The sequence below is a fragment of the Anguilla rostrata genome, chromosome 3 (genome assembly GCF_018555375.3).
Source record: "Anguilla rostrata isolate EN2019 chromosome 3, ASM1855537v3, whole genome shotgun sequence".
In the NCBI taxonomy this organism is placed as follows: Eukaryota; Metazoa; Chordata; class Actinopteri; order Anguilliformes; family Anguillidae; genus Anguilla; species Anguilla rostrata.
The window spans coordinates 12,326,276-12,351,698 of NC_057935.1; the positions used below are offsets into that span (position 1 = coordinate 12,326,276).

Here is a 25,423-nt window from a genome sequence, read left to right on the forward strand (position 1 = left end):
CACGCCGCTCCCCGCGCCGCTACGGGCCGTGCACATGGCGGGCTGCAACGCTAAAGCCACACTGCTCCAACCCACTCACCCTGCAGCGTTCACAAATAGCCCGTACAGGCCTCTATCACGCTGCATCAGCATTCGCGCATACATATATCATACATGCATAGATACATACATACACACAACCTACTGCCACTGGCACTCATTAATGCATACATTCTGAAGATCTGCAATATACATAAGACACTATATTGGACACGTACATATCCAAAACAAAATACCACTAACTGATCTCTTAAAAATCCAAGGCTACACCACTAGGCTACATCTGTATTTATGTGGCATGGTATTAACAATTAGGGCAGAGGGATGTAGGATTCATCACACCAAAGGGCCAGTTCCCAGTCTGAAATTATCAATCAGGGTTGCCCTTGTGAGCTTTTGTGTAATTTTAGTTACGCAACGGGGAGGTACATGCCTGAGTGTATCTATATCAGCAGATATCCCAGTTTAAATAAAGGTTTCTGAAAACACTATGACACATTAAAATCTGCGTTCCATAACTTGGAATGCAGAGCAATGCAAGCTCAGCTATAGGGAATGTATTCTAATTAAAGTGAAATACACTGAACCTGAACATAACTGGATGAACAAGTACAGAAATCATAATAAAAATGAAACCTAATGAGTCACATAACTAAGTACCTACATGCAGCAGGGTGGGGATAAGCTCCATAAACACTGGGCTCGGAGAGGCCTCAAATCAGGAGTGCTAAGAGAAATGGCAGCTGATATTAGGGCGTGCGTGTGCCATGTTTCTCTCCGCCGTTTGTGCGGAGGTAACACACACCCTGTTCTCTGATGAGTGAGCCTCGGGCTAAAGTCTCACGTACTCTTCATTGATAACTCGTGCGGTTATCATTTACCTTGTGCCAGTGCGGTTTCCCAAAATACACCCCTGCGTACTTTACATAATGCTGGCAGTACACGTCCCTCGCCACCTCTCTTGCTCAACTTTTAGCAAGGTCATGAATTTTGTTTATGTATCCTGTTGGACTGCTCTCTGGTGCACACTTCAAGTGTTTAAGTGGGCAGGACAGTAGGAGGGGATGGCAATATGTGTGTGGATTGGGGGCCAGGAAGTTAGTTCCTTACAAGGGGCACTTGGCTGGGGGACAACAGGAAATAAGAATAGGAAAATGGCATTCTAAAAAAATATTTGAAGTTAAATACATTCTGGGATGAAATATGTATAAAGAAAAATGCTTTAGTAAATCCAAATTTGTTTAATTTGGCCGGTCCGATTTGGCCAAGGGGAGAGCAGAAGGAAGCCACAAAACGGATGCTAGAGGAGGGCACAGGGTGAGATGCAGGCCAACTGTCCAATCCAGGCCGAGCCACTCCGTCATTACGTTTGCGTGACGTCACGAATGATAATAAATCTCCCCGCCTCCATCTCATCTGCCGAGAGCTTTCTCAATACAAAAGCAAAATGTCCGCCATGTTCAGAGGCTGCGCTTCTCCGGGTCTGCGGATATTTTAACAAAAATTAGCTGTTTTCGCCACCGGGAGGCCGCCAAAACCCGCAGCTACGAACCAGAGGGACAGTAGAGTCTCACTGTCAGAATATATTTCCGATTCAACCACATCAAAACACAATTTAACAGTATTTATTTACCTTAACTCCGTATGGTGGCTCATCAAATGTAACTAGCATGTACCTGTCGCCTCTACTAGCCGGGTCTCGGGCACGCAGCTGTTAAAGAAAACGAAACAATACACGTTAATTTCGACTGAGTCTAAATAAGGGACCCTCAGCTCCAACAAGGCAATAAAAGTATGCTGAAAAAGTCGGGGTAAAATTATTCTTTACCTTCATAAAGATCTCAACCGCGCCTTTAGCAATGTCCAGATACGTCGTACCCAAATATGTGCGCTGATTCATAGAAGCGGACGTGTCTATCAGGAAAAGTAAAATAGGCATTTTTTTAATTGTAGAGATATAGCTATATGCTTACTAAAAAGACCTAATATCGGCATAGGACCTATCTCGCGGCCTGGGCGTGTATATATGTGTGTATATATTTTTATAATCAGACCCCCCCCAAAAGAGGGTCGTACAGCCACCCCTTACCGCCGCCTGACTCTCTATCTGTCTTTACTGAGCGCTGCTGGGGCTCGCGCTGATAGAGAACTTCTCTTCCGAACGCACCGAAACGCCTTCGATGTACTGCCATCATGGTATTGGCTGAGCCTTCCCACTTAGGCCACTCCTCTCTGTTGAATAAATATGCAATGATCTGTGAATGTTTTTCGCCCTTCTACTGTTCATTTTCGCCTTGCCTTCGCGCAAGGTGGAGGGTTTGTGCGATAGTGTATTATTATTAACTGAGTAACATGAACGTGTTGTAGATGTGTCCTGAGCGCCCATGGGAGAGCACCAAAATGCGCGTGCTAAATAACTAAAGGAGCCTTGACCACCACTGAAACTTGAACATGAGTTGTGTTGCAATCTTGCGGAGTATATTGAAAGAACCCCCCTCTTTTCGTGTGACTGTCTTAGTGGGGGTGGGGAGCCGTTTTCACGGTACAGTTATTAAAATAATCGCGCACAGCCTACAACCCTCCCTTCCTGGTTATCTTCTTTGTAGCAAGCACATTTGAAGCGCCATGTTAGTGCATCTGCTTGAATGCGATCCTGTACGTCGTCGAAACGGGAAATACATCGGAACATGGCTTCCCTGTCGGGTTTTCTGTAGCTTTTGCTGGAAGACGGGAAACCGTCGTGTATGTAAAGAAATTATGTTTATTTTACATATGTCAAATGGTGACCAAAATGTGTGGCATCGTTTATTTAAATAATAGTCGGCCTGTTTTGGAACAGGGATAATACTGTGATGAGACTACCAAAACTGTCTGCCTGGGTCAGTGTTTGTTTAGTTGAACCTTAGGAAAACCGCCAACCGTCCCGTCTGTGTCGGAAGAGTCCGAGGTGTTGTTTGCACTTGCACGTACAAGTTTTTAACACGTCGACTCTGGGTAGGAACACGAAGTCATCAGATCCGACATTTTCAGAGCAACATGTAAACAAAAGTAACAGCCAGAACCTCCCATTCTGTAGCAGATTGTTTTTGAAGAAAATATTGTTGCATTCTTTGGTCCGTGTTGGGCCTACGGAGATAATGCATGATTAAATGCCTTACAAAATAGAGTTTGGACTACTATATATTGTCGTTACAGTTCCATTTTGTGAAAAATATATGAAATGATAAAATGCAAATGGTTTATTCAGCATACACATTTGTCCAAGTTGACCTCCAAAGCAGGTAGAATTTTAATTTGTTCTAAATTAACCACAGTATCAAAAGTATTTAAAAAAGATGGCACCAAGTGGAATTTTCTCTCTTAATCCTGAGTTTTCTAAGCTTTATAGATTTACCTTGTTAAATGTTTACATGAAATCATAGTATGTCCATTTCATTAACTAAATAAATAACAATGGCATGAAATTCTGCAATCATGTTTGTCTGCACCAGTTACATGCTGCAATCTATTTGTTTATTAAGCTCAGCAAATCCATATTCTACTGATATTCATAATCAGTTCAAGCATTTGATTGTAAAATTTTCACAGATCTCAAGCAATCATTCGCAGCACAACCACATAACCACATGAGAAGACCATGTGGGTAGCCTGTAGGGAATCCTGCTCTTATAACCCATATAAATATCCTCCCAAGTGGCTGGGGGTTTCATTCCCTGGCATGGTACATGTACAGGGTATATCACACCTCTGTTACCCTCACTGTTTTCCCTTGTCTGAATAAAGTGGGGGGGAAATTAATAAGGAGAAAAGTTTGTCTGCTCTCCCTTTGAGCAAGAAAAAACCATCACCACAGTGTTTAACACTTGGTAATCCCTTTATTTGGCATATCAGCAGAACCATTTAGTGTAGAATTAAACAGGTATTTAAACTTCTAAGAGCTCTGTTAGATTACAGTTTTTTATTTTTTTGGAGCAGGTCATAAGGGTTCTAAACTCCAAACACACCTACATATGACAAGTGGAATTTACATTAGTATTCCTGCCTTACGTAAAGTTGTGTTTAATTGTTCTCGGTTTGAATTCATAGATATGTATGTGTGTTTTGCTACTTCTAAGTAGAACCCAACAACCTGTCTTGCTGGTCACAGTTTGACATCGCTTGTGCTTTTTGCATTTTGAGATACCATGCGAGCAGGGGCACAAGATTACAAAATCTTTCTCCAGTAAAGGTACACTCTGGAGAAGATAATCCAATGAGCTATAGACAGCAGAGAAATATCCCATATTGTACAATCTTGGCAATTTACAAATGAATCACCCCTCTCAGCTGTTGATTCCTTTTTGCATCACTTTGTCCCTCACATTAAATTCAGTAATTATTGGAGGGGAGCAGTTACTTTCTTTTTCAACTATGAGACCTGGAATTTGGGCCTAAAACATTTTTGCCATAAAATTATATAAAATGTTCAGTTTCCACATACAATGCAATCAGGTAAAAACAAGGATTCATCTGCTAGTGTGTGATTGTTATTTAACTGGTAACCTCCAAATTAATTCTGCAACTGAATCAAAAGTAGGCGTAGATTAGAATTAAAAAATCTTAATTTTGTTAATGTCATTTAATTCAAATGTAATTTTCTTGAAGATAGAGTGAGATGGGCTCCACCCTGTATGAAAAACAATTTGCTTTCTTAAGTCATATTTTTAATAGTATTTTTGTCAACCGTTCGCCGGCATTAGGGAGGCACTCAACAGCCAACTATATCATTTGAAGCAATATATGTAGCCCACGTACTTAATTAAGGTTGTGGATTAAGATAATAGCGTATGATCATATTTAGTTACTACTATTTATAGATTCTTCAAGTTATGCAATAGCGTACCATGTCTAAATCAGACTCTAATCAGAGATTTATGAATAACCACTGAATATCTGAGGCGCCAAATGATCGTTTGCATTAGCACATGCTGGACGTCTTCAAATTTGGAAAATCCGCCAATCAAAAACAGCCCACATACGAGACTGGAAAACTACAATCCTGTGGATGTAATTAATGTAGCATTCTAAAAATCACAATGCAATTATTACAACCTCACTCTGTTATTTTTTACTGATGTATTATGGTCAATTTTACACTTATCTTTATTTTCCAACAAGCAGGCTAAGTGTGAAGTTGTTCGTATTCTGCAGGACAGTAACAATAGAAAAGTGCGTCGTGTACCGATGACGTCATTGACAGCTCAGGCGCAATTTTCTGACTCTCACGTATCCCGGCACCCCCCTTGTTTAACTGCTGCTAGCACTGACCTAGCAGTAATTATTCTGTGGAAAGAGCGTTTATGGTCTAGGGTTTGCAGTCTAGCCTTAACTCGCGTCATTGTATTCACTACCAACTATCCATTTATGAAACATTTGCTGGCTTAGAGCTGTTATGAGCTATCATCTTGAACTAGTTAATTAATATAGCCAGCCAATGCAATGTAATGCAGCTTAGCACAGTTAATAAGTAGGACTACCCCAAAATCAACGTTAGCTTTGCTCGAGGAGACATAATTAACAAGTATTCTATACTACGTGGGTACAAAAGCGAGTTAATTAAAGTTAAACAATTCAGAGACAGCGAATCTGTTACCACCCGAAAACATGAAAACATTTAATCAAATAAACATTTTCACGTGATTAGCTACGTGGCTTTGGGAAAAGACATCCACTCTTCTGCGTCACCAGAGGCACAGACCTTGGCTCTGAACTGCCCCTTGTTGTTGTTACCCATGAGCATGCTATGCCAGTGAGCAGGCCAACAGGTGCTTACCCTTTAAAACCCTTATGAGTTTCCGCTCAAGTTCAAAGGTCAGAGGGATCTCAGCTTGGCACAGCAGCTAAGTTGTTGGTAGTCATGTGGACGGAAAAAACAAACAAAGCACCTGCCATACCTGCCATTCTTCTCTTTCAGGCCAGGCAGAATGTGCCTTAGAGCGCACATGTACATGTTATCCAAGAATGTTTGCATATAGGAGGCTGAGGTGGCAATATTGCATGTCATAAGTGAAGGCTGGGCTCTTTCACCTTGATTTCACTTATTCAGGTCTGGGCTGTGACACAAGTTGACCTCTATGGCAGGACACATCGGCTTTTACCCAAATAGGGGTAGGAAGTCAACCAGGGTTACTGCTGCATTAGCTGTTGCACACCAGGCACAGACAAGCTACTAGCTGTTGTTCACGGGAGATACCCTATCTTCTAACTGCCGCTAACTCTCCTGTTGTAGCGTGTGGTCTGTTGTGTGCCAAGTAGTTACTTGGTTGTGGGCAAGTGCATTGGATGAATGTACATTCTTCTTCAGTTGCAGTTCTTGTATGGGTGCAGATGCGCAGTTGTAGATTCCAAACAGAGGAGAATTACTCATGAAAAGGCCAGTTAGTTATAGTGGATGTTCCAGCTTAGCCACAGCTGTGTCCGCTTTCTTCCCAGCCATTTGTACAAGCACCTAATAAGTATGGCACTGGAGCCATTTTCCAAAATTTTCTTTCTCAGCCGTTTTGTGTTCTTTGCAGTAACCATGTGCTCCACGTCATTATTTCTGACTTTTTAAAGATGTCTAAAGTCCCTGACAACATAAAATATACAGATGTAAGACACAAAGAATGCAGTACACTGCACAGCATATCAACACAGTACTAAACAGCCTGATTTTAGTACAGTTCCCTGTCTACTTGTGGCTTCCTGGCAAGAGTAGCCAACATTTGCATTCTGTCTTAGTTCTGGTCCTGCCTTTATGCAGGGACAAACAGAAGAGCTCACATATCCACCAGCGATAACAGGCTGAACTCGTAACAGTGGTCTGGTGGTACTTAACCAAAACCTATAGCATATTAATATGAAAAGTATAAATAGGTATCACATTTTCAGAATAGTTCAGTTTAAAAACAATGAAACAAACAGGATATTACACGTGAAAAGAAGCTTCCTGAGCGGATTATATTTTGAGGAAGTTAATCAGTGATGCCATCAAGCTAAGAAAAGAAACTCTCAGAATGTTTACTGCACTGCATTATCTGTAGAAGAAACTACTAGCTCAAAAGGGACAAAACCCGCTGTGTTTGCATATACTTGCCCCAGTCACCATCCCTGAATATGAGTAAAGTGTTTTGGGAGATTGTGTTTTGTTAGCAGTCAATAATCCTGATTATTGTTACTGCAATGTTAATAAAAACATTTACTGTATGTGTACTGTAGCTGTTCATGTGTATTTATGTGGCTAGGAGTATGTACTCCTTTCAAATTCAGTACATATAAATTGGTAGTAAAAAATTAAAAATCATCTCGGGGGCATATCAGTTTTAGGCATGTGCCACAGTCTGCTTCCTAAAACTCTAAAATGACTCAAAGAGCTTGGAGGTAATGCTGAAAGTGCTTTTACTTCTATGGTGTTTATCGTTCCCTAACCCATCCATACCACATTTAGATTTACTTAGTAATACCACTAAATGACCATCAGGGGGTAGTAAACAATTATATAATGGGCCCCGCACTCAGCTCATACAGGATGCTTTCATTTCAGGAATTGAGGGTGTTGGTTCAAAGAAATATGGTCGTAGTTTTCTTTTAAGCAGTATTGTTTTTATACAGGCCATATAAATCTATAGGATAGTAAAGTTCAGACTGTTGAGTAGTGACATATAACTACAGATATCTACTTGAATCTTTTGGGTGGGTGTGTGTGTGTGGGGGGGGGGGGGTGGGGGTGGGGGGGCAGCCAAAAGTGTGGCAGGCACGTGCTATAGAATGTTTTCCCTTCAATATTAGGTAAACCAGCAAAAAGCACCTTTCACGAGCCACACATTTTATTAAGTGTTGTTTGACCTCATGAGGCATTCTTCTGTTCCTGCCATTTGTACTCCAGCAATAGAACATTCAAGTGGAAAAATGAATCCATATTTGCTCTGCAGCTCTAAAGTTAGAAAAGATGTATATATGGAATACGCACTTTGAGGAGGTACTGTATTCCACCGCCCTGTTTTACTTTCATTTTCACAACAATAGCAATATTACTAATAGCGACTAATAGCAATATTGCATTTTGGCTACCTACACTATTTTTAATACTATTGTAGAAAATGACTAACTGTCATTTCACTCTGTCAAACTCACCACAGTATGTGAGGGCATATGAACCACAATGGACAAATTATATACTTGCAGAGTACCACAAGCCTGTGATGTTAGGTAACTGCCGTAAAGATTACTTTGTCAGAAAGTGTCCCATGTTCTTCCATTCTGTAGAATACAGTTTGCTTTTTCTTGCACTTTTTCCAACCCCCACTCTTGGTTAAATGTAGAATTCATCTGAGTGGTAGCCAGGCGACAGACAAGGGGACGCTGCCCTCTGCTCCTGGATAGGCTGGAAGCTGGTTGCCGAGGGTAACACCCTTCTGAATGCGCTATGGCCTTTCTGAAGCCTGGGACTGGACAGTTTCTGGTGACCCTGGGGGAGGCAGCCCGACTGGGGGGCAGCCTTATAGGAGCATGGGGGGAGTGGGTGAAGGTTATTCTCCAAGTGGGGGGAGACAGAACTGGAGGAGGGGGAACCCAGGGAACCAGAGGAAAACGAGGAAGAGGAGGTAAAAGATACACCACGTAGGACCTCCAGAGAGGACGAGCTGTCCCACAAAGACCCACTGGCTCTGTCTTTCTGGCACCTACAGGTCCGGCACTGACCACAGTCATGAGAGCAGGTGTGTGATCTGAAGGCCTCTGACAGGGAGCTTGGACTGGAGGAGCTGAGAGAGGAGTGGAGGGAAACAGGGCTGCTCCAGCACTCCACAGCAGAGAGCTCTCTGACCTGTGAGTAAGACAAGTACACACACACACATACAGATACACACACACACACACGCATACACACACACACATACAGATACACACACACACACAAACGCATTAATGTAATACACATGAACATTCCATTTCATGAAAAACTGAAAAGTGCTTTGAACCTGCAGCAGGATCTTGTTCCCATCGTGGTCCCGTGTCTGCCACCGGAGGGCGCCGACAGGGGTGCAGGGGTGAGGCAGATGTAGGCGAAGGGGCTGGAGGTCGTCGACCCTGAACTCCAAGAGGGCAGAGGGCAGGCGGGAGGGGTGCGCCTCGGGGGGCAGGCGCTTGAGGGCCAGCTGAACCTCGCACCCGGGGCGGGGGCGGAACAGGGCGAAGCAGGCGAACCCCTCCCGCTCTACGGCTGGCCCCCGGCCCAGGATGGTGGCGTACAGTGCGGCGGCGAGGGGGAAGGAGGCGTGCCGACAGTACCGGGTGTAGCGCACTGCTTCTGGCCCGTAGTGCACCTGCCGAACTGCCCAGAGGGGCAGGTCTCGCGCCCCTCCCAGACTGTAGAAGTCCTGGCCCGCCGGCTGGTAGGGGCGGATCCCTCGCCGGCGTGGGGCCAGGCCCTCGGTGTGGTGGTACCGCCATGGCGGGCGGGACATGTGCGCTCGCAGGAACGTCAGCGCCCTGTTCTCCCCCAGGCCCTCCTCCTCCTCCTCCTCCCGCAGGAACAGCACCACCGCCAGGGCGGGCTGAGGGAGGAGCCCCGGGGGCGTGGCCTCGATGGGCGGAGCCTCTCGATGCCGCTCACACTCCGACACCCAAACCAGCGTTGGAGGGGTTGGGGGCGGGACCACGGCCTGGAGAACCACTCTGGTCATCCTCTGGATTTCGCCCCCACAGCCCGGGTTGGCCAGAAGGTGCAGAGTCACCAGGGGGGCCTGCGGATTCCCCTCACCCGGAGACCAGTCAGTCGCAGCCCCCCACCCTGCAGCCACACACAGGGACAGGCAGAGACACAGAGAGGGGCCTTCATGTTTGGAGTTTTTGTCACATGATTTGTTTTGACATTGAAGTCAACCCCGATATGCTAACTAATGCTGGCTGTTCTCATAATTTGCACAACAACAAAAAAAAACATTTACACAATTCAGGAATGTAAACAACAAAGGTGAATCCACAGTCATGCAAAATGTATTTTCCTGGATTTTCACAAGGAAGGCAGTGTTTTCTTTGAAACCAAGTCTCAGTAATTGCCAGTGTATTGTAGTAAAGAAGTTAGTTTGCCTATATTCAGGTTAAACTGTTGAACACATTCACAGCATTACCAGCTCAATCATTAATGGTCTCACTGGGGACAGATGCACAGACTGGCTACCAGGGGTGTAACACACAATTCTGGGCCCTGTGTGCAAATGCAGTCTCTGTGGCCGCCCTTCCCCTTTGTAGTCCAGGCCTTTTAAGGCCCCACCCTTCCACCCCGTCCCTGCGTGGGCCCAGGGCAGTCAGTTCCACTATTCCCCAGTAATAGTAATCTGAAGCAAATGACAAGTCACAACTATTCTTTAAAGCATACATTGGTATTTCAAACATATGGCCTTAAGAGGGAAAACCACCTCTCAGCAGAGATTAACAATGTCTTAATTAAGAACAATTAACAGATTGTTACAATTAAAAAGTTGCAATTACAGTTGGAATGAGAACTAGAATACATAGGGGCCCCAAGAGACCACCCACCCCTCCCCTTTCATGAAAGATTTTCAGCATTTCAGTCCCAGGCAATCTAGTCTGCTATTGACAACCCCACCCCCGACACACACGCTGACACAAACAGGCACACACAAACAGGCACACACAAACACACTCTTTTTATATGCCTGTGCACAGGGCTTTGACGTTTAAATCTCCTTAAACCTCTGTGCCTGTGGAGTACTGGTGGCGTCTGGAATGCCCGACACCCACCACACATGACCCAGGCTTGCGAGTCATGCAAAGCTGGCACACACACAGAGTGACTACAATGCCTTTCCACAGATATGCCCACCCTTTCATCTGTTGTCCTGATAACCTCCACAGCACCCATGTGCACCCTGATCTATGTAGTACTTACAGTAGTTTTCATGGGACATCTGGCTCCACTCAGACCTAAAGTAATAACAGGGTATGAGATCAAGTAGCCCACAAAGGGTTGTTATAAAGAGCAAAATAAAATTTTCTTATAAATTTTTTTTTAAAAGTTGTGAAAAATATTGTTGCTTCCGTGGCAGGATTATCACAAAACAAAACGATACCCTGGTGAGTCACCCCGCGGGTGCGCGCACAGCCGTTACGGCCATTCAGCCCTATTGATAAGAAACTGAAAAGGCGAAGGACAAGTTGGTTTCATTATACGTGGGGGTAAATGATCTGTCAGTCAGTTAAGAAAAGAACCATAACCCATTGTCCCAAGAGAAGGACTCAGGACAAGTATATAAAAGCTATTGTCTTCTGTAGGGAAGACCAGCAGAACATTCCTGAGAAATATTCTGAGCTGATGGTTTGAAAAAGGCTAATGGAAATCCATTTTATTATTATTTTTTTAATTTATTCGTCATTTATGTATTGTTTGTTTGTTGTTTGTTTTTCACTTAGTTTAGCTTCTTTCTGTATAGTCATATCGCAATGAACAACTAAAAAATCTACAAAATTATGTTTTCGTCGTGATATCAGGCTAAGAATTGAATAATTGTTCATAATGGATATGAACTTTGCAAACGTAGGCTATATCAGTTATCACGAAAAGGTGTATTAATGTTAAAAAATATATTAGATTTTGTCTTATCGTATTAAGGTAATGCGAACATTGTAAATTTTAATCATAAATTGACATAGCCTCGGCATAAAGACAATTACCGGGAAAACAATGAAAGAAAAATAAATCACTCACTCGCGAGGACTGCTCTCTGTATGCAAATAATCCATACAGTCATGCTCCACCTTTTGCCTGTCAGAACATCACGAACAGGTGTTCTAATCTCGATCTATTCATAAAGGAACTTTAAACTTTTAAATTAATTCCACGGTATGCAGCGGATAGTTGTGCACTGTCCAGTTACAACCCAGCGATCGCGTTAGGCATTCAGTAAGCTATAATAGAAATCTCGCCAACATCTCCAGCCAGCCGTCCCCACGTGGGACATTTCGAGACCCCGCCCAACTTGATCAATTAATCTATCCGACGAGGAAAATACACACGAACGTGACGTTGAGTAGGCCAATAGAAAATGTATACAAAAAACTTGGAGACTATTTTTGCACGTTAATGGATATCAACACTAAATTCACACTCTGCTGCTCTTGGTCGTTTATTATAGTTGGTGGGCTGATTAGCCTTTCAAATCAGCATGGCATGCACCATCCACAGGTGCTGTTAAGGTGCTTATAATTATCATCTTAACATTGAAGCATGTTGATATGTTCCTAGACTCCAGAATTGTCCGTAGATGTTAGCCTTGCCTTGCAGTAGGCTGTACCGAACGCTGACCAAGTTTAAACCCCCTAGTCTAGACCACAGAACTGCATTGCAACTGGAACAGCTATTCAGTTATATGATCTAGCCTGGGTTAGTTGTTCCACTTACGATGCAGTTCTGCAGCCAACAGGTTTAAACAGCAAAGCACACTGCAATTGACAAAATATTACTTCTTAAATGTAAGTAATGCCCTACAGCACTTAGCAACAGTTAACAAAGGGCTGGAACCCTTTTGTTTTTCTGCTGGTTTATTTTTAATTATTCTTCAGGTCCTTCCTCCATCTTTTGGCAAATACCCATAAGATAGTAAATGCTAGAGACATAAAATTTTCACCAATAACAGATATGTGCTAACTCAGACACAGGGATTATTTTTTCAGTTGGCCATGTGGTGGTGCTATAATTAAAGATCCAAATTTTCACATTAAAAGGCTATATCTCACACACCGTAACTCCTATTCTAACGTATGCTCTACAACTTTGCCAACTGGACACATTTTTCCCTACTCCTACATAGTTTGACTGATTTCCACTAACTGTGGCCAGAAGCAAGTATGGATCAAGCTCTTGAGTTCCTCCTCACAGATTTTAACATTTTTAAAGTACTGACAATTCTTGCTCTCCTGGTGTTTTTCCCCCAATATGCAACTGCCATTATACGTGTAGTGCATTATATGTGACAGTTCTTTTGAGTGCTACATAGGAAGAAGTTCCCAAATGCATGGGCTAGATGTACCAACAAAAAGAAAAAAAAAAAACGATCAATGTATAATAAATGTCAAACAAGTACTTTACATCTTTCAGGAGCAACAAACAACACCATGGATTCAAAGTGCTGTACATCTAATAATTTATTCTTTTTTTTTTTTGTTGTCCCAGACAGAATTGATAGGAAAAAAAAGAGAGAAACAGTAGTTTCCCCTCCCTCTGGGACATAGCAAGCAAACAAAAAGCAGCTTCACTGACAGCCAATGAACGCAGTCTCTCGCACACACTCACACAAAATGTCCCATCAGATCATTGCTGTTGTCTCGGTTTCAGGACAACAGATTAACAATTAATGAACACAATTAGAAATGTACAGTATAATAAACAAAGAGCAAGTCCACAGGACCAAAAAAATAAGGAACAAAAAGAACATTCCAGCAATAATGGCACAGCAAGGGACCCACAGTACTCTCCCCCAAACTGATTACAAACATACAAATAATATTTTTGTTAAGTCAAGTAATTACAGCTGCATCAAAACATTTTCACTTCCTTTATAAAATTAAATTGAGAAAATCCCTCCCTCAAACTTGTATAATTATAAAAACATAACTTTACAATCTTTATGCGCACAAAGAAAATACAAGAGTGAAATCGAGGTACCAACCCATATATATTGTTTGGAGGGTAAAAGACATAAGCAGTCAGCTTACAAAACAACAGCTGTATAAAAGCATTTCAAATACTCAGCTTGACCGATTTTTCTCCCTTCGACACACAATTACAATTGCGCACTTTGTGTGTTTTACAAGGACCTCTTAAACGGCACAGAGAATTGCTGAATCAGCAAAAGACAGCGTTACTCCTCTGAAAAACAAAATGCCACTTGAAACAGGACTTATTTAGAGTATGTGGTTTATGTTTGGAATGAACCCCTCCCTTCCTTTGTTGCAGTCTCAATATCCATGCAGTCTGTACAGCTGTATGAGCAAACACAGTTCTTGCCAATAAAGCAGAGCCACAGAATCTAGCTCCAGCAGGTCCCAGATAAGAGGAGAATCAATTATACCATGTCTTCATCAGAAAAAGCAATACACCAATAAGACCAATTTTACTCATAAGAGCACTGTTCACTATGTTTGTTTCCATAGTTACAGTGAATTCACTTTAAAGTCATTAGCTAGCTGTTGTCAGTGTCAAGCCTTTAACAAGCCATGCAGGGCTTTCATTAATGACATATTACAATAGTAAAAGTTTAAGACAGTTTCAACAGCCGGCTACAACAACAACAACAAAAAAAAGGATAATCCAGTAAATATGAAAAAATATGGAAATCAAGTGATTCTTTTCCATTCCCTCTGGAGAAAAACAGCAGCGACTTCAGCAAAGTTTGTGGTTGATCTCAAGTCCGACACAATTTGCAGCAATGTTTACAGTCATCTCCCCAGCATGACGGCCCCTCCGTAGCTGTCAAGTCCTGGCATGAGTGGAAATCGCCACGATTCCCCCTTTACTCCCCCACATGGAACAGCAGGAGCTCAGGCTTGTCTTAACTGGCCACCTCACGCATTGCGTTGCCTTGTATAGAAGCTGAACAGTTGAGGACCAGTTAACACGCCTATTCAAACATGAACTGACCATATTACCCCAGTCCTCTCCAAAGACACAGGCCTGGTTTCTCAAGTGCACATTTCAGAAAGATGGATGTGGCCCACAGACTCCTGTAAACCCATCAGAAGTGAATGACACTTTGCTGTTCCTGTACTGAGCCAGCAATCACTTCAGAGCTGATATGGTACTCAGACAGTAATGTTAATAATATATGATGATATAGACATTCTTACCAAAAACACACATGAGCAAATAAGTTAAATCCATTCACACAATACCTGCAGGAAACCTGTGCAGGTATACCAGAAGAACATGAAATCCTTATAAAGGCAGTTCATCTTTTACCTTGAACTCTTAAAAAGAAAACAAAAAAACATAATTCTTAAGGAAGGGAGAAGTAATTCCCAGCACCCATTTAATCTGCAGTCTACATGAGGAGACCCTGTGAGCCAGTGGGGAAGCTGAAGTCTGGGATCTATGAAGGAGGTTACGCCCCATGTGTCCAAGTCCAAAAAGGGCAGCCAATGACGACCCTCTCCATAACGTTTGTTTGGTAACTCAGCCATGTATCCTCACATACTCCAGCTCCAAAGCCTAAAAAACATAGCATGTCTTGGGGCAGGAGTGGTGATCTAGAATCAGGTTTCCCCTGTCGATATCCTACCCATTATGGCCTAAAAGGTTAAACTGATCTCAGATCAGTATTCACACTATGACCAATTTCCACCTTCCCAAGTTCTCCATTCGATTATTATCAATGCACTGTCCCATCTCAGTGAAGTAAAGAACCCCAAAAGCCTAAAAGCACTGAAAGAGTCCCTGATCCCTGCCACGCCTCTTCCCATCCTGAATCCCCCTGTCATTTTGGGGAGATGTCCCAGAGAGGGCCAAAAGGCGAACTGCTGGGGGAGGAAGACGTGGCCTCCATCTTGGCCAGAGACCCAGACGAGGATCCTACACTGCTGAGGCTGCCGTCCAGCAGGTCGGAGGTAAAACTGGCAGAAGAAGGTTCAACAACAGGTTTCAGGGGTGGACAGAATACAAAAATAAACTATGTTCAAGTATTTTGCTTTGTGTACATCAAAATTCAGGCCCAACAAATTTGTACATTTGTAAACTGTAATTATTCATTTGTGGCTCTATGAATAATGACAATTTAGTCATTTGCTGATCTTTTTAAGTCTTACAAAATTGCACTTCACATAGTAATTAATTGACACAGGCATATAAAACAAAAAATACTGTTAAGTCAAACGAAGATTAATTTTATGTTTCATACTTTGATGCATAAACATTTTAAAAGTTGGTTCTAAATTTAGAAAAAGCCGTTTCTTCCTTTGTGTCTGGATCAGCTCTATCCGAAACATGTACAAAACTAGTTACCGCTAAATGAGAACGAGGCCTGCCAATATCCTCAATCATATGATTAAACTTCCATATTTCAAAGTTCATAATAACAAAACAGCTCAGTTATGACAACACAAGCAACCCCAACTAAGCTTTCCATCAGATCAGGTTAACATTAGGCTAGGCCAACATGGAGGCAAAATTTAACAGTCTATCCCCCTAGGTTCAATGGCCATGGGGAGAGACCAAGCAGCATCTCACCAGGAGCTGTGTTCTGACACGGGAGACGCATCAGGGGACAGCATGCTCGTGGTGCCCTGGAACAGTCTCTTAGGCTGGCTTTCTATCTCCATGTTTCCTAGAAGTCAAGGGTGAGTCAAACCAGCACAGTTCTCCTACGCAACACCACCACACAATCCCAAACAGCCAGTCAGTCAGTCAAATGGCCACTTGACCTGTACAGACAGCACAACTCCCACAATATACATACATCAGATAGACAACAGCTTTCCGTCACAGTCCTCTAATGGCTTAAGCTAGTGGTAACCAATCTCGTTCCTAGAGATCTACCAATCACACCTCATTCAACAACTAGAGATCTTGTTGTGTCGCTAACTAGTAGTCAGATGTTCCAAAACAGGTTTGAAATAAAATCCTACAGGATGGTAGAGCTCCAGGAACAGGGCTGGTTACCACTGGCTTAAAAGCTTAAAAGAATATCAAAAATGAAACTGAATGAAAACAGATTTACTGGTAACTGAAACGGAAGGAAATTACATAAACCTGAAGCCAACTTGCACTCTCAGTTCACATTTCATTTCTCATCACTGCGACAGTTTTCTAGCATCTTGGCAAAAGACTGGATCGTCACTGGGACAGAAAGTGTCGGGGAGCAAACTCACCTTTCCTCTTGATTGGCCCCAAAACACTGGGGCGGATACAATTGATTGGGCTCCGGCTCCTCCGGCTGGACAGACGCATGTTGCACAAGCAGAACACAAGAAACGGTTAACACACAGCACCATGGCAACACAAGCCAACAGTTATAACACAGGACAAACAGGTCATGAACTATGCATTGCCACCAAAGAAAAAAATAATATTTGACTAAATTATTCCTCGCCGTCTTACTGCATACATACAACTGTCATAACACATTTCTGCTAAAGAGTCCAGCATGAAAATAATCAACTGTGACACCTTTTTTTTTTGCTTCACTGATGGGGGCAGCCCAGTTTCTCCAGCTGAGGGTGGAAGGGACTCACCTAAATCGGCGGGTGGGGCTGGGTGCTGTGCTGGGCGTTAGCCCGTTGCTGCTGACCAGGATTTGCAGAGATGGAGAGAAACATTGCTGTGGAACCAAAAGCAAAGCAAATGAAGGGCAAGAAAAAGGTATTCACAGTGCCGAAAAATACACAAGAGTATTAGCGGTCAAAACGGCTGGATTCAAAAATCTAAATTAAACATATTTTACTTAATCCTCACTTACCCACAATACGCAATGCAAAAGAGAAATACTTCAGGACATCAAAGTGGGGAAAGGGAGTGCAAGAAAGAGAGAGAGAGCAAGAAAGCAAGAGAACGAGCGAAAGAGAGATTGTGCACTGTGATTGAAAGAAACACAGAGGGACACCATTTTTTAAGCATAGTACAGGTACACAGAAAGAGACAGAGATAGGGGATATGGAAATAGAAACAGGGGCCCCCACCTTCTTCCCAAGCCCTCTGGTGGGAGATGGAGCAGGTGACACGGGGACAAAGTCGATCCGTTTTGGGGAAGATGCCAAAGACTTGTCAAAGTCGTGATCTCTCTGATAATGGGAACGGAAAGAATACAACTATTGTCCATACACAATGGAAAGACATATTGAGCATTCATCAAAAGTGTCAATCATAATGTCCCCTGTAAAATCTGCATTAATATAGATGGTTAATTTAATTTACAGAACAGGAACAAGCACAGTGGTACAGCAATAGGGTGGCTGAGTATAAAAGTGCACAAGTTACATGTAAATGATCTATTGTAAACGTGTGAAAGATGCAAGAGACAGCATAATTCACAATACAAAGGGACCCGCTGTAGTGCCAGCACATTCACCAACCCTGATCAGATTCTACATTCTGTAGCAAGCATTAAAATTCAAGCCACATGCCTTGAGTGCCAGAGTATTACACTATGAACTCAGCCTGCTCTCGAGAGACTGCAGGCCCCGCTAACTCCATTTGGTAAACTGTAGCATGTCCATAACCGTCCCTGTTCCCCTACAGCAGAGAAAGGGAACTACTGCAGACCTGGGGCCACGGCATGCAGGCAAGTCAAACCACCCTAGAGTCCCTATGGCACAGTATTCCAAACACACTCAGACAAATAAACTGGGAAGATGCATGCAAAATCAAAATTAATAATAAATAACAAATCAAAGCACTCGGTTAATGCACAGCCCAAGCCTATCAAATCTTGGAGTCGAATTTACAAAATGATGAGACTCTTGGTAAAGTCTGCAAAAGATTATCATATTCACTTGTTTGCAGTTTTATCCTCAACAGTTTAAAATAGTAGAAAATAAATGTGCTCAGTCAAAAAAATGCAATAAAAAGTTCTTGCTGAAGTTGCATGGAGCAAAAAAATTGCATAAGAAAAGGAAAAATGCTGCCCTCACACTGAAAATATATGACACTGAGGTCTAGCAAAAAGACATTATTTTCCAACTCATGTGCAGAGAATGCTCAAGTGAAGCAGTGAAAAGAAAAAAGCCCACGGCAAATGTTTAAGTCAAGATATCCTCAGTGGGGTACTGATTCACTTGAGCACTACTGTATCTGTAAAGGAGCTGACAAACTAGCTAGACCTCAGCATCTTATTTTTTGCATTTTTAGGACTTTTGTAGGGCTATAACTGAAATGATCAGTGTCTAACTGAACAGTTTCTTACCAAACTGAGGGTCTCCTCCCATGATTGACTCATCTGCATGGCTACTTGCACCTCTCTAAGAAACAAAGACAGAAAGCACTTACAATTAAGACACAAAGAGACAAAAAAAGACATTCTGCAAGAACAGAATAGATTTGAGCAGGGGCACGCTCCGGCCCTGATTCTGGAGTTTTGATCAATACAAACCCCTAACTGTACAATTATTTAATCAGGCGTAATGAACGCAGGTGACCACGTGATGGAGGTTCACCAATAAGACTGATAAATATTTACGCTCTTGATGGTCAATCAAACTGTCCAATTTAGCTCACATGGAATGGATCCCCAAAAAGATCCATAATCATTTAGAATCATAGTTGTATACCCCTGCATTACAGGGCACTTCACAGGCCGCTGTAGACAACATTTTAGTTTTTGGCTGTTGAGGATAGGAATGGTTCCGAAGAAAAACTGTAAAGATAAGGACTTAATGGTGCAGGTGCCAACCGGAGAGAATGACATTCAATTTTAATACATTTTTAATTGGTCTGAATTGAGGGTGATGTGAGTCCTTTATGCTCATAATTGGTCTTAGTCTTTAGCTATAATTACTCAATAAGAAAAATTTTCAGCACTTAAAACATAATATATCCTCATAGCAAATCACATAGTAACACAAACCAGTTAGTGCCACGTCTGCCACTGGAAAAAACTAAATTCCAGAACTCATGACAAGCATTCAGCACAACCTCCACTCTACTCAAAACCACAATTGTAAGTTGGCTTATCTGGGTCAACCAAAGCACCTTGAAGAGTAAATGCAGGCCCCCATTTGTCCCCGGAATCCTTGCCTGAGGTTTGAAAAACCTGCAGAAGGAGTGCTGCTTACCTCTCATGAGCAGTCTCCCTGTTCATCACGTCAACACCCTCTTCCTGGAGATACACAGGGACGACAAACATTAAGCCTTAGTGCAGCTGAGTCCAATATTAATCAATTTTTTATTTTAGCCCAGTACCAAGACACCTGATGCTGCACTAAAACAAAAACCTGCACCCACACTGGCCCTTTTCGTATAAGAGTAGACACCCCCACCTCAGGGGTTGACTGCAGGGTACTGGGCTGGAATTTAGACTTCAGGTTTAACCAATCACAGAATTGCGTTATAACTGGACCTGCTGTTCCTCAACTGTGAGATTTGCTTCCGACAATATGACTTCATAAAATTTTTTATAATTTTTTTAAAAATAAAAAAACCATAACCACATTCATTGAGAGTGCCAATTAAAAAAGTAATGTTGTAAAGCATAAGGCTGCTGCCACAGTGGAGATGCATTTGCTCTCAGGGTACTCTTAGCTGTACAGGGACTGTGAAGATTTGTGCATGTCTGGGGCCAGCAGCTCACCTGTTTTATCTGGTGGAGTCTGGTGCTGGGGATCCGGATGGGAGAGGAAGGAACCTGCAAAATAATCATTTTCACACAGGGAAAGACAAACAACGAGGAATCCTACATGGCAAACCACAACATCTCAACCAAACCAGATTACAGTTAAGCATCTCCAGACTGTATATAGCAGTCGTTCCTTTTAAGCCGGGTCTCCTGACAGAGTTGATACTCTGTCAGTTGAAGTAACTGCAACTCGTGCTGGGAGAGACAGGAGCATTTGACTGAAGACAAGGAAAAGCAACACGTGTCTAAGGTTCATACCACACAGGGACGATTCACGACCGTAGCGCTGTTTCTTCGGACTCGGAGAATCTCCCGTTGAAACACCTGCGAGTTGTCACTGAAGCAAAAAAAAGAAGAAAGTCCGATTTGAAGGCAACCGCCACCACTATACTTATCATTCCTCTTTGAACTGAAAGCATGCATTCTAGAACAGAACAGATGTTTTTCTAAACAAAAATACTCGTCTATATCGCAGCCTATGCAAACCATAGCTTTGGTCATCGTGTTGGGATCATTTTACTACAAATCTGTAAGCCAAAATTATAAAGACGGCTCATGCTACTACCCCATTTTTCACATTCCTTAGACCAGAAAAGGGTACCAACTCGCTGTCTGCGAGCACGAGCATACATTTGAAGTTGTAAGGAAATCCTCCTGAGGAGGAGGCAAGACCTGATAATTTGGGGGGCGAGGGTTCTTTAATTTCACATAGCCTACTCAATGTCAATGATCGACGGTGCAAATTTTAATTTGGGACTTAAATTGGGCACTCGAGATTGATGCATAATCAAAATAAAGCCGATAGAAAAACAACTTGCAAATCAAAAGGCTGTCTAGAACAAGTATGAAAGTGCACATGAAATGACAAAATATTTCCGCTAATATATCAAATCAGAACCTTAGGCCATTTATCATCGGGGCGCTGCTGGCTCGTCTCAGGTGCCCGTCGCTTTGGGTCAGAGATGCTGGTATTTCTAGGTCCAGTTCCATGCTCTCCTGCTGCATTACTCCAGACTTGTCCATAGCTACTGATGGGGCTCACATGCGCAAAACTTAGTGTAGCCTGCCCGTTCTGTGACAACTAAGAAGGCAGCTGCATGAAGTCAGTGATACAATTTAACGAAGTAATCGATACAGACCTGAGTCTCCATGATTTCCCCTGAAATGTAACTATATTTTACCACAAGACTAAGACTGATCAGAAGATAGGGTCTGATGAGTTTCGTTTCAGCTCCAGTAGGTTCGCTAGCTAGTTAGCCAGCTGTGAAACGAAAATAAAGTGCCATGCTTGTTTGTCATTTATCTAGCTAGCACTATTTGCGAGAAATATCTGTCGTAAATTAATGTTGCAAACGATAGTCAATAGCCTACTCAGTCAACAGCCAATATTGTGCAACTTTAGCTAGCTATATGAGGCGAATCTTTCGGTTTCAGTCGAATAGTTAGGTTGGGATTTACTGTAATTTGCGTACTATTGCTTTAGCCGTAGCAAGTTCGCTGGGCAACTATATTTTTCTTGAAAAGTATGCCCCACATACCGACACGGATAACATTAACTAGCGAAAACCAACATTAATTTTCCAAACTTAGACGACCGATAGCCTAAATGTCAACAAGTAGTTAACCAAATAGAATATTGATAGCTCACAAAAGCTTGCTTCTGTGCTGGGCTGCCTAAGTTACCAGGCACAATAGCAATAAGAGAACATCAATACAACCTTATTTAAATGTAGTTTGCGGTTTCTGACAAGCTAGCTTGCTACTTTTGAAGAATTTCAAAATAAATTTGCGTATTAGTGAAGATGAGTAGTGTCTACCCTAGCCAAACATTATGCAGATGAGCAACCCCATGCAATCAAGGTCGAAGGTCTGTTCGATCCCTACGCGTTCTCCGTCTGAACAGCGAACAGTCGCCTGAGAATAAAATGAAATCACGTAGAAACGCTCTTGCCGATTCTCTAATTTGTATGTTCTGTTTACCACTTGAATGCCTGTCGCCTGCATCAAAAATCCAACACAACCAAACTCCCGCCCCTTCTCTTCGCCGCTCGGTTGACTGATCGCAGTGCTACCCAATGAAGATGTCTTTATTTGCCGGCGTGCCAATTTGAAAGGCAATGGAAGCTACAGTTTAGAGTGATTTCCTGAGGGGCACGGTTTTTACGTCAGTATGCCCGCCTTTTCATTTAGGCTAATCGTTAACTTCAAACTATGCGCTTGTTTTCAATTTCATCATGATGTAGTGTAGGCTATTGAAAGTTGTAGCACGCAAATGGTTAATGAATGCAAACAAAATGTCACAGTTCACCCTGAACAAACATAGCTACACCGATTAAAGTCAATATGCGCATCGGCCAAACGTTGCTTGCTAATAAAATCATTTAAGCGTTGTATGTTCTTATAGTAGCTAGCAAGGCTCTGTGAATGTCCGCAAGGTATTCTTTATTTTTCTTTCTCTTGCTTTATCTGTGCTGACAACAACAGTGTATTTTACACTTGAGAGGAACACTAGTTTACAGTTTTGGACCATGAGAGGGCAACCTTGACCTGCACAAGTTTGCAGAAGCGATATAGTCAACAAGAAAGGCTTGCTCTGGTGTGCAAAAAAGCAAAATATGTGAAAGGCTATACATTATTCTAGAGTAACAAAGGAGTTTTGCACACATCCTAATCGGTCTACACATCCCAACACTGCATCTGTGTTTACAGTGTAAATATAACAAAACTGGTTCTACTGCATTTGAGCTATAGGCTACCATCATATCACTTACAGATCATATTATGATTCGTTTACATTGAACAGTAATTTTCTCAACATTCTAATAACATATTATGCCTAGTTTTAAAATCACAGAATAAAAATCACTGCATGTATTCAAGTATCCGTATGGGCACCTGTTTGTGAATACCCTACCCCCTACCCAAAATTTCCTCCAGCTTCCACTGGAGAAAGCAATGCTAAATTGCTGAGAAAGGGGTAAGGGGTGTAAGGAAGAAACATAAAGGAGTGAGGCAGCTCACATAACTGGGTATAAAGTGGACTCACCTCATCTGTGGGAAATTACCTCTATCCCACGGCTAGACCGGTCTTCAGAGCCCAGTGCTGCTTTGCTTCCCTCCATTTGCCTGATAAGATTAGTTTGTTTACTTATGGGGAGCCAAAACACAAAACAAGCACAAACCTGTGCAGTGTTTGAGGCCTTTCAAAGGGGGTGCTCTAACTCTTTAGCCAGAGGAAAACAAAAAAGAGACCAAATAACCAACCTCAAAATATGCTGTGATAATGTGTCCTTCACTTTGTGTTAATATCTTCTTTCTTTCCCATGAAATAGTCTACTTTCATCCCTTTTGGGGATTGTCTTTGGATGTAACAACACTTCAGAATGCACTGCAAAAAATATCCCCATCATCAGTGCCTGGACAGCAACACTAGCATACAGACTGAGGTCTTGGGGGGCTTTACCACTAGTAGTGCTCCCTCCACCCATTTCCTTTTTCTTTTTTCAGCTTTTATGTCTCATGATCTCAGCTACCTTGGTCTGAGGCCTGGGGCAGGAGACCAGTCAGTACAGTAGGGATGCACAATACAGCGAATTGTGATCTTTTTAAGCGTAATAAGAATATCCGCACTCATACTCTAATCTGCTGCAGCTGATGTGGGAGTGTACACAAGCAGGCACTCATGTGACATCACCACACCTCACAGGCCAAGCTTGCACAGACATGAGTCAGAGGAAGACACTCTATGAGCATGTTTAGCAGACAGACCACGAGTGACCAATTGACCAGCGGGGGTCGTTAGAGACCAACGATACATGGATCCCAACCAATTGAACCATCCCTAAGCCTGGGTGGTGCTACTGCCAATTATGTGTTACCCTGTGGTGCTTCTGGCCACATTTGGCACTGGCATAGTCAGGATTTTATTACAGACCGTGGGGCCCATCCATTGCAGTGGTGAAGCTTTAAGTCTGGCTGTTTGCACGCACATTAATGCAAATTATGTTTTCCCTCCAACTGTGTCATACTAATGTTTCTTTTTCACACAAGGGAAATGGATGAAAGGAAATTTTAATGCAAGCTTTTTCTGTTTGTCTTTTTGTGTTTTTTTGTTTATTTCTTCTTTCAAAAGCACTTACCTAGACAAGTAATAGAGGCAGATACAATTATGCTTCAGTGGCACAGTACACTTCAAAAAGGTTTTTTTTTTGTTCCCCTCTATTATATTTGATGTTATTCTTGGTGATGTGAAATTGCAGTGTCCCAGTAGGTTTCCTCATAAAAGCTGAAAGTAAATCTAGTGGAGGGAAGAGCATTACTACAGAACAGCTGCTAGGCCTAATTTCTCAAGTCCTTGATTTTACATGGACCAAAATGGCCGCCCGTCAGGGTCTGTTCAAAATGCAGTGAAGGCACTCAGCATATACTGCAACATACTATCACCAGTGATGCTCTGTAAATGTTGTCATCTTGCCCCTTCTCACACATACACACGAACACACACATGCACGTAAGCACACACGCACGTACACACACACAAACACCAACATCTCCACTGTACATTGCCCGCCCTGCCCAGCCCAGGATAATATGTCCCAGCCAAGTCACATGGCATTCATCCCCATCCAAGGCCTTCTGTCTGGCTGTGGACAATGTCTCCCTTTCTCTATCTTTAATGAAAGACATGAGTGGCACAGCCAGGCGTCTGGGCGGTCGTTACCCGGGTCAGCTGATTCTGACACCAGCCGAAGACCAGAGGGAGGGGGGAGACGATGTGGGAATCCCCCTCACAGACACACGGCCGAGAAACACTGGGTGTGTTTTTTTCCAACAAAGACACGCTGGGTTTCGTATAGTGACAGGCTCATTTTCACTAATTGACTCTCAGTATGCTTAAGTAATATATGTGTGTGTGTGTGGTAATTCCTTCCTTTTTGTTTCTGCACGTGCCTTTCCACAAAACCAGACTCACAGATGAGTAAACTTCAGTTTTGCTTCTCATTCTTTCTCATGCCCTCTCATACTGC

The 25,423-nt window shown here is 42.6% G+C and overlaps 3 protein-coding genes and 1 long non-coding RNA gene across 4 annotated transcripts in view; 1 reads left to right on the forward strand and 3 right to left on the reverse strand.

Annotated features, from left to right (window-relative positions):
* LOC135250191 (integrator complex subunit 6-like) overlaps nucleotides 1–2,148 on the reverse strand; it is a 22,335-nt gene extending 20,187 nt beyond the window's left edge. Inside the window, exons 1-2 of the mRNA XM_064326243.1 lie at nucleotides 1,868–2,148; nucleotides 1,673–1,750 (exon numbers count right to left, since the gene is read on the reverse strand). Coding sequence (XP_064182313.1) covers nucleotides 1,673–1,750; nucleotides 1,868–1,978 — 189 coding nt within the window. The 5' untranslated portion in view covers nucleotides 1,979–2,148. The remainder of the gene's footprint in view (nucleotides 1–1,672; nucleotides 1,751–1,867) is intronic.
* Nucleotides 2,149–2,277: 129 nt separating this feature from the next.
* Nucleotides 2,278–11,548, forward strand: LOC135250196 (uncharacterized). The gene is made up of 3 exons (XR_010328871.1): nucleotides 2,278–2,781; nucleotides 8,745–8,883; nucleotides 9,042–11,548. It is a non-coding gene; the product is annotated as an uncharacterized LOC135250196 (long non-coding RNA).
* Nucleotides 5,815–12,199, reverse strand: LOC135250193 (protein FAM124A-like). The gene is made up of 4 exons (XM_064326246.1): nucleotides 11,786–12,199; nucleotides 10,970–11,004; nucleotides 9,036–9,853; nucleotides 5,815–8,881 (listed from the first exon to the last, which is right to left on the reverse strand). Exons 1-4 carry the CDS (start codon nucleotides 11,818–11,820, stop codon nucleotides 8,369–8,371), a joined length of 1,401 nt encoding a protein of 466 aa, XP_064182316.1. The 5' UTR covers nucleotides 11,821–12,199; the 3' UTR covers nucleotides 5,815–8,368.
* A 1,004-nt stretch (nucleotides 12,200–13,203) lies between these two features.
* pabir2 (PABIR family member 2) lies at nucleotides 13,204–22,967 on the reverse strand. Its single transcript, XM_064326247.1, has 11 exons — nucleotides 22,377–22,967; nucleotides 21,295–21,477; nucleotides 20,655–20,733; nucleotides 20,352–20,405; nucleotides 19,837–19,880; nucleotides 18,969–19,023; nucleotides 17,746–17,847; nucleotides 17,302–17,387; nucleotides 16,939–17,003; nucleotides 16,298–16,394; nucleotides 13,204–15,684 (listed from the first exon to the last, which is right to left on the reverse strand). The coding sequence occupies exons 2-11, from the start codon at nucleotides 21,417–21,419 to the stop codon at nucleotides 15,549–15,551; spliced, it is 843 nt and encodes a 280-aa protein (XP_064182317.1). The 5' UTR covers nucleotides 21,420–21,477; nucleotides 22,377–22,967; the 3' UTR covers nucleotides 13,204–15,548.
* Nucleotides 22,968–25,423: the final 2,456 nt, after the last annotated feature.